Source organism: Rana temporaria, chromosome 7, assembly GCF_905171775.1.
Source record: "Rana temporaria chromosome 7, aRanTem1.1, whole genome shotgun sequence".
Lineage (NCBI taxonomy): Eukaryota > Metazoa > Chordata > Amphibia > Anura > Ranidae > Rana > Rana temporaria.
The window spans coordinates 144,127,595-144,144,061 of record NC_053495.1 but is presented as its reverse complement, the minus strand read 5'-3'; the positions used below and the strand labels follow the sequence as shown (position 1 = coordinate 144,144,061).

At 39.9% G+C, this 16,467-nt stretch overlaps 1 protein-coding gene across 3 annotated transcripts in view; it reads left to right on the top strand.

Annotated features, from left to right (window-relative positions):
• The window catches only part of PKN2 (protein kinase N2), a 165,200-nt gene that overhangs the window by 104,335 nt on the left and 44,398 nt on the right, over window positions 1-16,467 (top strand). For 2 of the 3 annotated variants that reach the window (XM_040360077.1, XM_040360075.1), the window contains exons 3-7: window positions 8,957-9,111; window positions 10,042-10,171; window positions 11,258-11,403; window positions 14,771-14,981; window positions 16,176-16,361. In XM_040360077.1, coding sequence (XP_040216011.1) covers window positions 8,957-9,111; window positions 10,042-10,171; window positions 11,258-11,403; window positions 14,771-14,981; window positions 16,176-16,361 — 828 coding nt within the window. The remainder of the gene's footprint in view (window positions 1-8,956; window positions 9,112-10,041; window positions 10,172-11,257; window positions 11,404-14,770; window positions 14,982-16,175; window positions 16,362-16,467) is intronic. The other variant, XM_040360076.1, reaches the window with a different exon arrangement.

The following is a 16,467-nucleotide window of genomic DNA, read 5'->3' as shown; positions in this document are numbered from 1 at the left end:
ACATGTTGGGTATGAATTTACTCGGCGTAACATTATCTTTCATAATATTAAAAAAAAAATGGGGATAACTTTACTGTCTTATTTTTTTAATTAAAAAGTGTAATTTTTTCCCAAAAAAGTGCGCTTGTAAGTCCGCTGCGCAAATATGGCGTGAAAGAAAGTATTGCAACGATCACCATTTTATTCTCTAGGGTGTAAGGATAAAAAATATATATAATTTTTTGGGGTTCTAATTAGAGGGAAGAAGATAGCAGTGAAAAATAGTGAAAAATGACATTAGAATTGCTGTTTAACTTGTAATGCTTAACTTGTAATGCCAACGGCCACCACCAGATGGCGCCAGCTCACATCTGGTGGTAATAACTTGTAATACCAACGGCTCACCACAAGATGGCACCAGCCCACCTTCCAAGCCAAGTCGCCAGGACACTGTTTCTAGTCGCCCTGGCGACCGGGATTTGTCGAGCCCTGGGTTAACCAGATTTAATATAACTTTCCTATTTCTACATTTTGGTGTAATAGCTTTTTTTTTTTTTGCGTTTTGAGCTACATGTTATTAAACTTTTAGGTCTTTCACTGTGCCAGGGTTTCAGTTGAATGGTAAAGTCAAGGGGGGGTCATTACTCTTCCTTATTGAATCGCACAAGATGTAGTTCTCAGGGAGAAGCCTTTAAAGTCGTCATCAAATTGACTTCCCAGTACACAACAGAATTGTAATGGGAGTGCAGTGAGTGAGAGAGCTTGCATTCCAACACAGGTGAATAAAGCTGAAATATAGAGCTTTTCCTTTGTTGTATCTTTTTGTGTGCTTTTTAGTTGCAGCCACCATCATTACCCGCAAGGCAGCCATGCTGCCCTGCTTTTCCTACTAGTGTTGACAAATTTTAGTTTTGGCTTTCCTTACCAAACTTGAAAGTTCTCAAAACTTGGTGCTATACAGCACTGCCGTCCCTTTTTTTTTTTTTTTTTTTTTTTTTCAAAATATTTTATTCATTTTTTTACAAAACAGTACAATTAATAAAACATAAAATCAATATACAGACTAACATATATGGTCTCAGAAAGTACCCTTTTCATTGAAAAGATATAAAAAAAACTATATCCTCTTCTACCAATATTATGAACTATTCCTGGATTTCTCCATCATTCTGCCGTCCCTTTTTAACCACTTAAGACCTGGACCAATATGCAGGTAAAGTACCAGGCCCCTTTTTGCGATTCGGCACTGCGTCGCTTTAAATGACAATTGCGCGGGCATGCGACGTGGCTCCCAAACAAAATTGGCGTCCTTTTTCCCCCACAAATAGAGCTTTCTTTTGGTGGTATTTGATCACCTCTGCGGTTTTTATTTTTTGCGCTATAAACAAAAATAGAGCGACAATTTTGAAAACAATTCAATATTTTTTTTCTTATTGCTATAATAAAATATCCCCCAAAAATATATAAAACAACTTGTTTTTTTCCTCAGTTTAGGCCGATACGTATTCTACCTATTTTTGGTAAAAAAAAAATCGCAATAAGCGTTTATCGATTGGTTTGCGCAAAATTTATAGCGTTTACAAAATAGGGGATAGTTTTATTGCATTTTTATTTAATATTTTTTTTATGCTACTAATGGCGGCGATCAGCGTTTTTTTTTTTTCGTGACTGCGACATGATGGGCGGACATAGCAAACAAATTTGACACATTTTTGGGACCATTGTCATTTTCACAACAAAAAGTGTTATAAAAATGCATTGTTTACTGTGAAAATGACAATTGCAGTTTAGGAGTTAACCACTAGGGGGCACTGTAGGGGTTAAGTGTGACCTCATATGTGTTTCTAACTGTAGGGGGCAGGGATGGACGTGTGTGACGTCATTGATCGTCTCCTATATCAGGGAACAGACGATCAATGACACTGCCACAACGAAGAACAGAGCTTTGGACCGGCTGGGCTTAAGGAATCACGTACGGGTACGTGATTGTGCCCAGCTTTGCCATTCTGCCGACGTATATCGGCGTGAAGTGGTCAGAGACATCCTACCATCGGCCCGACGCTGGGAATTACAGCTAAGATATGCCAAGACCCCAAATTCTCACCAGGTAAATCACCTTTGCTCCCCGTTTTGGGGAATTCTAGTTTTCTACCAGGTATAGAAGTGGAAGCATTTAGCAATCTTAAAGAAAAAGGAATCTCCCAGGTGTCGCATTTTTTACAGTCAGGAACTTGGCCGACTGTGGACTTGCTGACGAAACAAGGAGGGCCCTTTTGAATTACATTTTTGGCAGGCACTTCAAGTAAGTCATTTTTTGAGATCCTTGGGATCGCTATCAGACTTCCAATGGCAATTGACAATATTGGAGGTTTTCTGTGAAGAGGAGGAACCACTCTCACGAGTGGTTTCTAAGATGTATGGGTTGCTGAATGCACCCCCCAGAGGATTTTGTGTTGCCAGGCATTCGCAAATGGGAAAGATCTGGATAGGACCTTTACCCCAAGCCAATGTAAACGTATCATTGTATTGGCAATGAACTCCTCAATCTGTACGTGGATCCAGGAGTTCAATTATAAACTTCTGACACAATGGTATTATACACCAGTAAGGCTCCATAAATTCTCTACTGAAAACTTGGAATGTTGTTGGAGATGCGGGATAGAAAAAGGGGAGGGAGGTATAGAGAAACCCTGGATAGATATCCTTTGTTTTAAAGATCAATACAAAAGTAGAAAGAGAACTAAAGGTAAACATAGGTGAACATATACCATGAAATGGGCCAGAACATTAGGTTAATCTAAGGATACTTATAACTTTGGAAGATCTCCTCTCTCTCCTCTCTCTCCTTTCTCTTTCTCTCTCCTTTCTCTTTCTCTCTCCTTTCTCTTTCTCTCTCCTTTCTCTTTCTCTCTCCTTTCTATTTCTCTTTCTCTTTCTCTCTTTCTCTTTCTCTTTCTCTCTTTCTCTTTCTCTTTTTCTCTTTCTCTTTCTCTTTTTCTCTTTCTCTTTTTCTCTCTTTCTCGTTTTCTCTCTTTCTCTCTCTCTCGTTTTCTCTCTTTCTCTCTCTCTCTTTCTTTCTCTCTCTCTCTCTCTCTTCTCCTTCTCCTTCTCCTTCTCCTCCTTCTCCTTCTTCTCCTTCTCCTTCTTCTCCTTCTCCTCCTTCTTCTCCTTCTCCTTCTTCTCCTTCTTCTCCTTCTCCTTCTTCTCCTTCTTCTCCTCCTCCTTCTCCTTCTCCTCCTTCTCTTTATCATTCTGTTGTGTTTCCTGGATAATTCCTCCTCCTTTTTTTATATAAAATAAGACCTCAAAACTGAATCCCTGATTATTTGGTCTGGATTGTCAGGTTTGTTTTCATGGCAGGAATGTACATATCAGTAGGGCAAGTCTGCATTGGATGCAGTATTTATCAAAATGTCTGCTGGAACACACAATTTACTAACAGGGTGGATAAAAAATTATTTTAACCACTTAACCCCGGACCATATTGCTGGTCAAAGACCAGAGCACTTTTTGCGATTCGGGACTGCGTCGCTTTAACTGACAATTGCGTGGTCGTGCGACGTGGCTCCCAAACAAAATCTGCATCTTTTTTTTCCCACAAATAGAGCTTTCTTTTAGTGGTATTTGATCACCTCTTCGGTTTTTAGTTTTTGTGCTATAAACAAAAATAGAGCGACAATTTTGAAAAAAATTAATATTTTTTTGCTATAATAAATATCCCCCAAAAATATATTAAAAAAAATGTTTTCCTCAGTTTAGGCCGATACGTATTCTTCTACATATTTTTCGTAAAATAAAATCGCAATAAGCGTTTATTGATTGGTTTGCGCAAAAGTTATAGCGTTTACAAAATAGGGGGTAGTTTTATGGCATCTTTATTAATATATTATTTTTTTTTTACTAGTCATGGCGGCGATCAGTGATTTTTGTTTCGGTACTGTGACATTATGGCGGACACTTTGACACATTTTTGGGACCATTGGCATTTTTATAGCGATCCGTGCTATAAAAATGCATTGGATTACTATAGAAATTACTATAAAAATGCCACTGGCAGGGAAGGGGTTAAGTATGTTCCCTGGGTGTGTTCTAACTGTAGGGGGGGTGGACTCACTAGGGGAAAATGACTGATTGCTGTTCATACATTGTATGAACAGACGGTCAGGCATTTCTCCCCTGACAGGACCGGGAGCTGTGTATTTACACACACAGCTCCCGATCCTAGCTCTGTAACGAGCGATCGCGGGTACCCGGCGGCGATCGCGCCCGCCGGACACGGGAGTCGTGGCGCGCATGCACCCCTATTGGCTGCTGGGCGAGCAGACGTTGTATTACGTGCTCTCGCCCAGCAGAGCCGACCTGCCGCTGTATAACTGGCGGCGGCTGGTCAGCAAGCAGTTAATAGAATGCTTTTGGGGTATGCATTAATAATTGTGTTTGTTCAGCATGAAATGGAGCTTAGTTATGTAGCATGAGGCTGTATATTCTGCAATATTTACATTTTTGGTAAACTCATTTAATGAATCCCAGCTCTACAGTTTCACAGTAACCATGAGATAAAACAAAGTTCAGGAATATTCCTTTATCACTTTATTTTGCAAATCTATATACACTGCAAACTGTATGAATGAATCGGTTCTGATATCGCTGTTTTACTAAACTCTCATCCCATTTATCTAAATGGGAAACCTTCATTTTGTTTGCCAATATTAAAGATTCTAACTACCAGCAAGAATAAGTCCTTACATTTTGAAGAGCACCTGTCATTTCATATCCATCATGGCAGCGCCTGTTAGGGAGCATTCACTCGCCTGCTGCCGCCACGCTCTTCACCTTGTTGTGTCACTGCCACATCACCAGCCGTCCCATTGAGTTGATTTAAATCATGCCTTTTTACTAGTGATTTAAATCCTGATTTATATCGATTTGATCTAAATCAAATTCACCCCGTTTACTAAAGGCAAATGGTCTGCTTGCTTTGCAAGTGAATTTTCCCCAAAGCTTAACCACTTAAGACCCGGACCAAAATGCAGCTAAAGGACCTGGCCAGGTTTTGCAATTCGGCACTGCGTCGCTTTAACAGACAATTGCGCGGTCGTGCAACGTTGTTCCCAAACAAAATTGGCGTCCTTTTTTCCCCACAAATAGAGCTTTCTTTTGGTGGTATTTGATCACCTCTGCGGTTTTTATTTTTTGCGCTATAAACAATAATAAAGCGACAATTTTGAAAAATTTTTAATTTTTTTTACTTTTTACTATAATAAATATCCCCCAAAACTTTTTCCTCAGTTTAGGCCGATACGTATTCTTCCTATTTTTGGTAAAAAAAATCGCAATAGGCGTTTATCAGTTGGTTTGCGCAAAATGTATAGCGTTTACAAAATAGGGGATAGTTTTATTGCATTTTTATAAAAAAATATATTTTTACTACTAATGGCGGCGATCAGCGATTTTTTTTCGTGACTGTGACATTATGGCGGACACTTTGGACAATTTTTACAAATTTTTGGGACCATTGTAATTTTCACAGCAAAAAATGCATTTAAAATGCATTGTTTATTGTGAAAATGACAATTGCAGTTTGGGAGTTAACCACAGGGGGCGCTGATGGGGTTATGTGTGACCTGAAGTGTGTTTACAACTGTAGGGGGGTGTGGCTGTAGGTGTGACGTCCATCAATTGTGTCCCCCTATAAGACTCCAGCGGCGATCGGGTCCGCCGGTCACGGAGCTTCGGACCGGGTCACGGGCGCGCGCCCGCGACCCACGGCTGGGTACTAGCACAGGACGTACCTATAAGTGCATGTGCCCAGCCGTGCCATTCTGCCGACGTATATGTGCAGGAGGCGGTCCTTAAGTGGTTAATGAATTATATTATTGGTGGGAATGCGCAATAGCATTCCCAGTATTGTTGTTTGTTTTTTAGTGGGAATGCTCTATAGCATTCCCAGTATTGATGTTCGTTTTTTTATTATTAGTGGGAATGCTCAATAACATTGAGCAGTATTCGTTTTTTTATTGTTGTGGGAATGCTATATAGCATTCCCAGTATTGTTTGTTTTTTTATTAGTGGGAATGCTCTATAGCATTCCCAGTATTGTTCATTTTTTATTATTAGTGGGAATGCTCTATAGCATTCCCAGTATTGTTGTTCGTTTTTTTATTATTAGTGGGAATGCTCTATAGCAGGGCTCAAAATTTCAAGTCCTGAGTAGAGGTAGACCGATATGGGTTTTTCTCTGGCCGATGCCGATATTTAGAAATCACGGCGGCCGATAGCCGATTTATGATGCCGATTTTTTTGGGCCGATATGTTAAGCCGATTTTTCAGGCGCTTTTGGGCTAAACAGTAAAGTTAGCCCATATTTTTTTTTTTTCAACCAAAAGTTTTCATTACCTGTTTTTGTGTATTACATTATATATTTATATATATATATATATATATATATATATATATATATATATATATATATATATAAAAAATGTAATGCACAAAAACAGGTAATGAAAACTTTTGGTCGAAAAAAAAAAAAAAATATGGGCTAACTTTACTGTTTATTTTTTTTTATTTTTATTTGTTAAAGTATATTTTTTCCCCAAAAAATGTGTTTGAAAGACCGCTGCGCAAATACCGTGTAACATTAAATATTGCAGCAATCGCTATTTTATTTCCTAGGGTCTCTGCTAAAAAAATATATATAATGTTTGGGGGTTCCAAGTAATTTTCTAGCAGAAAATACAGGATTTTTACTTGTAAGCAACAAATGTAAAAAAAGATTTAGCCTTTAAATGGTTAAACTGAGAATTCTCCTACACGGAGTTCAGTTAATTGATAAGTAGCAACATTGTATATCTTTTCTAAAACTTGGCAGGCTGCCCAGGAGAGAGAGAAGGTCTTCTACGGGAAGCTTCAGGCAACTTGCATTGACTTGTATTGCAGAAGCTTTTTGCAAGTCGCAGTGCTGAACTTATCAATCGGCTTTTTTAAAGCACAAATCGGCCGATGCCGATTAATTTAAAAACGCCAAATATCGGCTGATATATCGGCCAACCGATATATCGGTCGACCTCTAGTCCTGAGCCACTAGCCAGGCCTCAAGAGTTACTCGCCACCAGTTGCTCCACCTAATTCATACACTGCCCTGCGCCTAATTGCACCCGTAAACACGCCCTCGTAGATTATCTCATGGAATGACAATGTTTTATGCAGAATCAAGTTACAAAATTAAATATTAACAACTTTAACAAAATGGGACAGGGCACTGGGGGCAGACCAGAGGGACAGGGCACTGGGGGCAGACCAGAGGGATAGGGCACTGGGGGCAGACCAGAGGGACAGGGCACTGGGGGCAGACCAGAGGGAAAGGGCACTGGGGGCAGACCAGAGGGACAGGGCATTAGAACTGGGTCTCTTCCCCATTCTCTTGCTGTCTCCTCTGCAACATCCATCCTCTCTCTCTCACTCACTCACTCACTCACTCACTCACTCTCTCATGCACAAAACCGCATAAATAAATACGAGCTCGGGGTGTAGCAAGATAGTGGCGATGAATCGTCACTTCCATTACAAGATATGACAGGTCGCCTAATCTGACCGGGCATCGGCCGGAGGACATCGAGGGGCCACACTCGGGATTACCGCCAGGAAGGTTAAACGTAACTGACCAGTGTGAAAAGCTTTTCCACTTTTTTAATCTCGTGGGACAGTGCTGGCCAATGAACATCTTATTTTTTTTATGTCCCAGGTGTAAGCAGACTCTCTCATTGGTCAGCTGGTCACACATTTTGCTGCAATACAGTTTCCAGGGATGTGTACAAAGTTTACAAGTGAATGGATCGTCAGACATGGGTGGCGGATGATTCTAAGCAAATGCACATATGTGCAGTTGGGACATGAGAAAGAAGGGGGCCATTTGGAAGTTTTTTTTTTTTTTTCATTATAAAGGTGGAGATGCCCATCCATGCGGTTTTTGGATTTGAGAACAAGTTTCCAGCATTCCTAGAGAAAGAAAAGGAACACCGGTTTCAAATCCTAGGTCTGCTGCATGGACGGTGAAAGTGTATCGCCACCACCGAGATAAGTGCAGTTGGGAATGGTGTAGGGCACAGGTGTCAAACACAAGGCCGGCGGGCCAAATCTAGGCCATTTCATGTGGCCTTCATTCCTCTCCTGCAGCTGAGCTCCAGCCCTCCTCTGGTCCTCCTCCAGACCCCTACTTTCCGCTTTCAGGCAATTCATTCCGCTTCTTCCCAGCAGCAGCATAAGGAAAGGGGGGTGCACTATGATGTAAGGGAGAGTGGGGGACTCAACTTCTGATGGTTGGGTGGCTCTTGACATCTAATGTAAAGGGGAGGGGATGCGCTGGACATCTTATCTTACAGATACAACCAGCCCTTTTGAGGGCAATCATAATGCTGATGCGGCCTGCTATGAAATTGAGTTTGACACCCCTGGTGTAGGGTGTTCCTATTCTCAGGAAGAAAAAAAAATGAAATGGTGAACCCAACACTTTAAATATGATTGTCATCTCTGGGCTGTACAGGTCCTCATACAAGTGTTTGTGTTTCCCTAGTATGTCTGAGGCTCATGCTGTTGTCTGTTACATTGTGTGGTTTACTGCTTATTTGTCTGCCTGACCATCTTTGGTTTTATGTGTTCACCTTTTTGATTAGTTGTCTGCCTGTTAATTGACCCTCAGCTTACCTTTTAGTCTGCAGTATGCTGCTTATTTAACTCTCTATTGATTGCCTTTGGCATTCTCTTTTTAATGGAGCAACTGACATACTATGCTACACGTCATTGAACGTGTTTACTCGCTACTTACTGGGTTTTCTTTCACTTTTTTTTTCTTTCACCCACTAGTTCATTTATTAACCCTTTTTATTGCCTGCTAGGCTTTACCGAAACAATAACACTCAACCTTGCATCGGTAAACATTGTCTTTGTAATCGGCAAAAAATGTTTTTAACATTTCCAGATTGTCCCAAGACACCAGACACTCCGAAAAGTGACTCCGGCTCATCGGCGCACAATGGAAGGCTCCTAGCATTGCAGAAGCAGTTAGACATTGAGCTGAAAGTGAAGCAGGGAGCAGAGAACATGATACAGACCTATTCTAATGGTCCCTCAAAAGTAAGTAGAGGTTTAAGGAATTGGGTTTTCCTTGGCCTCCAGAAAGGAGAACTTCTTTCCTTTTGCAACAATCCATGGTCAAATAAATAATAGAATTCTACAGTAGCTTTTTACATTTGTGTGTTCGATTCTCTCTCCCGAGATAACGCCAGATACTTTTTTTTTTGTTTTTGAGAGATCAGTCCTGTTGGGAAAGGACTTCTCACCATGAGAAGGCCCCAGCTTATTGACTTTTATTGTCATTTAAACTTTCAGACCTCTAGTTTTTGATATAGGAAATCGCTAATAAGGAATTTTTTTTTTTTTTTTTTTTACTTTGTGAGTAAAGACCTGAGCACTTGCCAGTAAGCTTAGAGCTTAGAGCCTCTGCTTGGATATTTGACATGTCCATTTGGCTATTGCATAGGGCAGGTGAGAACAAATTGGCAGCATGTGTCATGAAATAGACCACCTGATCAGTGCTTCTATATATCCCATGCAATTTACCTGTATCAGTTTGTGGGTCCTATCCTTTTTATGTATATTTGTCTTCATGTTAAACATGTTTGTACATTATATCATCTTATTAGAGGTAGTTCAACACAGTACATGTTATATGGGCTTTGCACAGGCATTGTCAGATGAATACATATTTGGTGCTATTTGGAAATTTGGATCATTAGGTCAGTGTAGCTTCAATTTTACTAAGTGGCTGAAAGTCTAGTATGAAAAAGATGCTGAGAAACACATCCTGCATGTTGTACCAGAGCACAGAATATGTTACTGGCATAGTGGGTTTAATCACTCCACCAGATTGTGGCTAGCTTCAGTCTTGAGTTCTGTTGTATGGTAACCAGACTCCACTGCTTGTAGAGTTGTCTGGTTTGATTTCAGAACATGTATACACTTTTATTTATTTTTTTCTTTACCTGCCTTTTATTATCCTTATTGGTTTTACAGGATAGAAAGATGCTTGGGACCGCCCAGCAAATGCTACAAGACAGCAAAACAAAAATAGAAGTAATACGTATGCAGATTCTTCAGGCAATGCAACAGACAAATGAAATGACCTTTGATAATGGTAAGGGATCAACAGAAGTTAATTTTTTTTTTTTTAACAGCAATCACATTTTATAGCATTGGCTGAGTAAAAGATAATTGTAAGATTTATATGCAAAAGTAGTTTTATTAGGAAGCACTGAGCCAACTAATATTTGCATCAGAGACAGGGTTGTCAACTTTGAGTAAATTTACAAACCGTTCTTAAAATACGTAATTTTTGCATCTGTCCATAAATGTCAGTTATGGACGTGTGGTCTGTATGTCCGTAAAAGACATTTATAGACAGATGCAAAAATTACGAATTTTACAAACTGTAAATTTACTGACGGTTGGCAACACCGATCAGAGATCATGATCTCAACAACTACGATTAAAACTATTTCTTAAATGTTGGCATATAGCGTGAAACTATTTCTTAAATGTTGGCATATAGTGTGTACCTGAAGTTACCTACTTGGTTATGTCATGCCTTAACTGGCATTACCTCAAAGCAGAACCTTCACTTTCTAGTGAGGCTAAATCGTTTTTTGTTTTTTTTTCTCTGTTGCATTTATGGATATTTACTGCACCATATGTTTAGAGCTGCACGATTAATCATGAAGAATCAAAATTGCGATCTTTTTCCCTTCCCAATCTTCAAAACAGCATGTCATGATTCTTTCTAACAAGTGCAGAGTACTCACAGCTTGAAAAAAATAAAAATACAGGCAGCCGGCCAAATTGTATCGCAACACGCGAATAAGTAGAAACAAATTATCTTTTCGTTCTTTCATCAAAGGAAAGAACTCCGGCGTGTAAATGAGGGAGGTTTAACCTTTTTAAAGACCCAACCTTTTCGGACATTTTGTTGCTTTTTGGAAAAAAATGCACTTTAAAAATGTTTGGGGGAAAAATGCACTTTAATAAATATATAAAAAAAAAAAAGGCCCAGTTAGCCCAATTTTTATATATATATAATGTGAAAGATGTTACACCGCGAGAACCGTGATTTTTATTCTAAGCAAAGAAATCGTGATTCTCATGTTAACCAAAATCGCGAAGCTCTACTGTATGTGGTACAAACACAAGCCGCTGATTCTTAACCTGCGTGTTGTTTCTCTTGCAGCAAAACCTGTGATTAGTCCACTTGAGCTCCGAATGGAAGAATTACGACACCACTTTAGGATAGAATTTGCAGTGGCTGAAGGTGCAAAAAATGTAATGAAGCTGCTTGGCTCTGGTAAAGTTACAGACCGGAAAGCCCTTTTAGAAGTAAGTGGTTCATTGCTTTTTGGATTTATCTAAACTATAGAATCTTCCTTTTCATTAAACTGTATGTACAAATTGGAGAAGGATTGCACCAACACTTGTTTTAGCTTTTAAAAGTAATGTAGTTCGTGCCGTCCCCTCCAAGTAGGATATTAAATAGGTCCCAAAGCCTAAATAGTGCCCATGTGGGAAGCGGCTTCCTATGGGTGCACAAGACAGAGGTGGAGCCAGGAGCACCAGGGGGGACCCGAGAAGGAGGTTCAGGGTCATTCAATTCTATTGCACAGAGCAGGTAAATGTGACATGTGTTTTTTTTTTTTTTTTTAATCCATAACAAATCACTTTAGGTAAAAAAAATTGACCTTTAGAACCACTTTAAAACATATGCTCAGCTAAAATAGTTGGGTGAAAAAAGCCTTTACAACCACTTTAATGCAAAGATGAGGACCCCCGGTGAACCTTCAAAAATGTTTTCCTTTTAGATAATGGTAATAAGAACAATATCCTATTCATAGTGATTAGGGAGCATAAGGCTCTAAATTATATGGTACTTGAAGCCCTTCTGATAAGTGAACCAGTTAGGCCCCTTTTACACATGCGAAACGTATGTCTGCTTTTTCATCCATCCGTTTACGGATGAAAAAGGGACATACATGGATCCCTATGAAATTGCGGGTGTCAGAGGATGAACATCCGCTGACACCCGATCTCATCCGGGTCCGCAATCTTCCGATTCTGCAGACGAAGGAAAACCCAATTTTTCCATCCATCATCGGATCGGGTGAACATGGACAGACGGTCCATGTTCATACCACCCCCCCACCCCCCATAGGGGAGAGCGGAGATCCGACAGGGCGGTCCCTGCACAGTGTGCGGGGACCACCCTGTCATCCACCAGCTCAGACGGGATCAACGGAGCGATCCTCGCTGAGCAAGCAGAGGTTCACGGGGCGGATCATCACGGATCCGTCTCGTTTGAAAGGGCACTTACATTGCCCATAAAATTATGCAAGTTCACTTTTAATATGGTACATTTGCTAATGTAGTACATCAGCGCTAAAAAGTTACATTTCCTGTTAAATTATATGAAAGACTGTTGGAAATTAATCTAACAGTTTTACCTGCAAACGTATTTGTATTAATACAGTCCAAAGATCTGCACAGTCCTGCTACTCTAAATCCATTATTGCCTGGATGTTGCATCATACTATAGCATGCACTGCACCATAACTTATCCTTTTGCTGGCTGAGGTAAAACTAGGTTTGGCGTTATTCTAAGGCGGAGTAATGTTTGATTTTTAAGTTTATTTTAGGTGATTCCCTGCCCATCTCCTACCAATAGAGTACACTTGCGGTTTACATAGACTTCAATTGTATACCGAGTGAAGATCAATCAGCACATTTACTAAAAAGAAGAAAAAATAAATCTTTTGGGCTTTGTAATCAAATTTTGTGAGCAGCCACGGAGTAAATATGGCAAGTGCTTGTTTTCTTTGTATAATGTAGCGTTGGTTATGACATTGGGTTTCTATATGTTTGTCCTAGGTTAACTTATTAAAGGGAACCTGTTTTTATCTTGTAGCGGACCGCCCACTGAAGAGGAGGATACCGGGGTTATGGTAGTTGGCTGCTACCATAACAACTGTATTCCTCTGCAAACCGATCACGTATAAAGACGGCGGGCGGTCTGGAAGTGGTTAATTGAACAAGCCGAAGTTAGAAGCTGATTGGCTACCCTACACAGCTGCACCAGATTTTGCACACACCAGTTTTAGTAAATGAACCCCAGTGTGACAGCAGCCCTAATGTATATATGTGTGTTTCCAGCAAGGCTAGGGGGATCTGTGTCAGCCTAGTATCTTTATGAATCAGTGAGGCTTCCCTCAGCTCAGCACATAATCTGTTTTGTTTTTGACTATACATATCGGTGATTTAAAGCTGACACATGCTCTCTATTGGTTTAAATGCTGCTGCTATATATTTGAAGTTGATTCAGTATTAAAATGAAATCATGTTGTGTTTTGATCAAGTCTACAACTGGTTAATTTGGACCCTACAGTGACAGGGTCACTTTAAGATTATTTAAAGATGGTCTCTTTTGGTTGTATTGATCTATTAACAGAAAAAAACATTCATTGATGAGACTGTACTGTACTTTAAGCATCCCTTGCTTCCGAGATCTCTTAGCTGAAGTACCACTGTATTGATTAGTCAAACGCTGTGACCTTGATCTGACCAAGTGTCCTTGCGTACATCACTTTACTAGTGCAATTCTGAGAACCCATGCTGACATTTTCTTTCCCACGTTGTCTTGCTGGAGAAAGGAAGAACTGAGATTAGGTCACTTTTCTACAAACTGCATTCTCCTGTGTTCTTGGGTCCTGAATAGTTTTGCTCATCCAATATTTGAAACCCCATTCCAGTCGTCTTGTAAGTTGTATTTTTTTGAAGAGTGGAAAAGGTTTGTGACTTTTGAGTTAGGTTAAAGTTCTCTAATGGACAGAATTCTTTATTTTATTTTTCTTAAATGAATTGTGGCAATGTACTGATTTTTCTTAAAGTGGAGCTTTAGTGAACGTTTTTTAAATGGGTGAATAGGCAGAAATTTTAATGCAGTACCCGTCCACCCTGCATGTGCAGCTCACTGTACAAATTCGGCAATGCCGAATCTAACTAAACTCCAGCGCATTCCCAGAAGTGATGTATTGCAGTGAGCTCAGGCACAGCACATCACTGGAGCTGAGGCTAGTATAGCTCGCTTTTAAGTACAGTAAATAAAAATACACCTAAAATGTTATTGGTCATGTTACAAAAAATACCATAGTATATTATGTGACACCAGCACTTCAAACCAGTAGTAAACTATGCTTGATCACAAATATCTCCAAAACTTGCACTGTTTAGGAGATATTTAGTACTTTTGCAGCTGGTGACGTCCCTGGCGCATTTGCACTGGGCTCTGATGGGACAGCATACTGATTATGCCATCTCTTCAGAGAGCTGTCCCGCGATCGTGGCTTAGGCATCCAAACGGAGGGAAGACTCGGTGAAGATGGAAGCCCTGGCAGTGGTGACAGCGTGCTGCTGAAGGGCTTCGTTTTAAGGTTTTTCATATGTGGTACATACTGGCACATTGACATGAACTTGTAGGGAAAAAGTTTCTTGTCCTTACTTGATTTGTACAATAGTAAATATGCAATTATTCCCTGTGTCCATAAATGGTGTATAGCCCTGATTTAAGCCCAGTTCAGTGTTTTTCTGTATGTAGGGTGGGCATTATGCAGATCCAAGATAAGTGGGTAGGGTCCTTGTTGGGTTAACCATTTCAATGCAGGTGTAAAATTACATTCACCACTGTTCTCATTTTCAGGCTCAGTCAAGGTTTAATGAGTCTAGTCAGAAGCTGGACCTCTTGAAGTATTCTTTAGAGCAAAGACTTAATGAACTCCCAAAAAACCATCCGAAAAGCAGTATTATTATTGAAGAGCTCTCACTTGTGTCTCCAACACTAAGCCCAAGGCAAAGCATGATCTCCACGCAGAACCAGTACAGTACACTGTCCAAGCCAGCTGCTTTAACAGGTATGTCTTGGGGGAGGGGGTAAAGTACACACAGCTTAAAAAGATTCAAGTGCAAGGTTTCTGTTGCAATGGTATTTGATACCATCAGGGCCGCTTCACACTGCACAACTTCGGGGGTGACTCAGCAAGGCGTCCTGAAGACGTTTTCAGAGGCGAATTGAAAAATGACTTCTGTATAGAAGTCAATGCAAGTCGCCCCCGAAGTCGTACAAGAACCTTTTTCTAAGTCGGAGCGACTTGCGTCGCTCCTATTAGAACGGTTCTAGTGAATAGAATGGGACGCGACTTGTCAGGCGGCTGAGTCGCCTGACGAGTCGCCCCAGTGTGAACCGGCTCTTAGTTGTAATGTTTTTGTTATCCAAGATGATGTATCTGTATGAAAACTCTACAGTTCAATATGACCTATTACAAAGGGTCCGGTATTTTAAAATTGTCTAAGCTGTGTAGAGTCCAATACAAATATTTTGTGATTTGTAAACTTTATTTTTGTTTATTTTTTTAAAACATGCTTGAATTAAGTTAGTGCTGTGGATTTCTGCAAGAGGCAGCTGTTAAGCTGCCCCTGCATTATCTTTACCATCACTCGCATGGGCTTTGCTACAGATTCTCTGCTAAAGACTAGTACAAGGCACACTCGGGTTGGAGCCTCTGTACTAACAATCAGATGTTAGTAAATCGATCTCCCCCACTGAGCTATTGTATTCTAACGGGAGACCACGCCCCCTCTCCCGCCGCTAAGCAATTGTGCATTGGCGTGACCACGTGTTGTGCTCTTCGACAAGAGTGTACTAGGCTTTAGTGTTTTTTATATATATATATATATATATATATATATATATATATATATATATATATATATATATATATATATATATATATATATATATATATATATATATATATATATATATATATATATATATATATATATATATATATATATATATATATATATAATCTCTCATGCGTAGAACACAAACACTCTACTGTGCAACATACATAAATTATAAGCACTGTATCCTGTCTTTTTATTTAGATCACCTATGCAAAGAATTCACTTGAGCATAAGCGGCGTGTTTGTGTTACTTTTTTTTTTTTTTTTTTTAACCATCATGATTGGCTTGTTAGACACTTGTCTTGTGGTTTGAAGTGGAAGTTTGTCTGCTGTCTTTATTTATTGACTGCATTCCACAGGTACCTTGGAAGTCCGACTCATGGGATGCCAAGATATTCTGGAGAATGTCCCTGGCAGGTCCAAAGCCACTACCAGCACCATTCCAGGCTGGAGCCCAAGTGAAACCAGATCATCTTTCATGAGCAGGACAAGTAAAAATAAAAGTGTCAGCAGTCGGAATCTCCTGAAGACAGATGACTTTTCCAGTTCAGTAACTTTCTGCTTGTTATTGTCTGCTTCCATTTACACTAGCTTGGCACTCAGTGTCTTATGAAGGTTGTGTTTATGGAAACGTTTTTAACACTTGCTCTT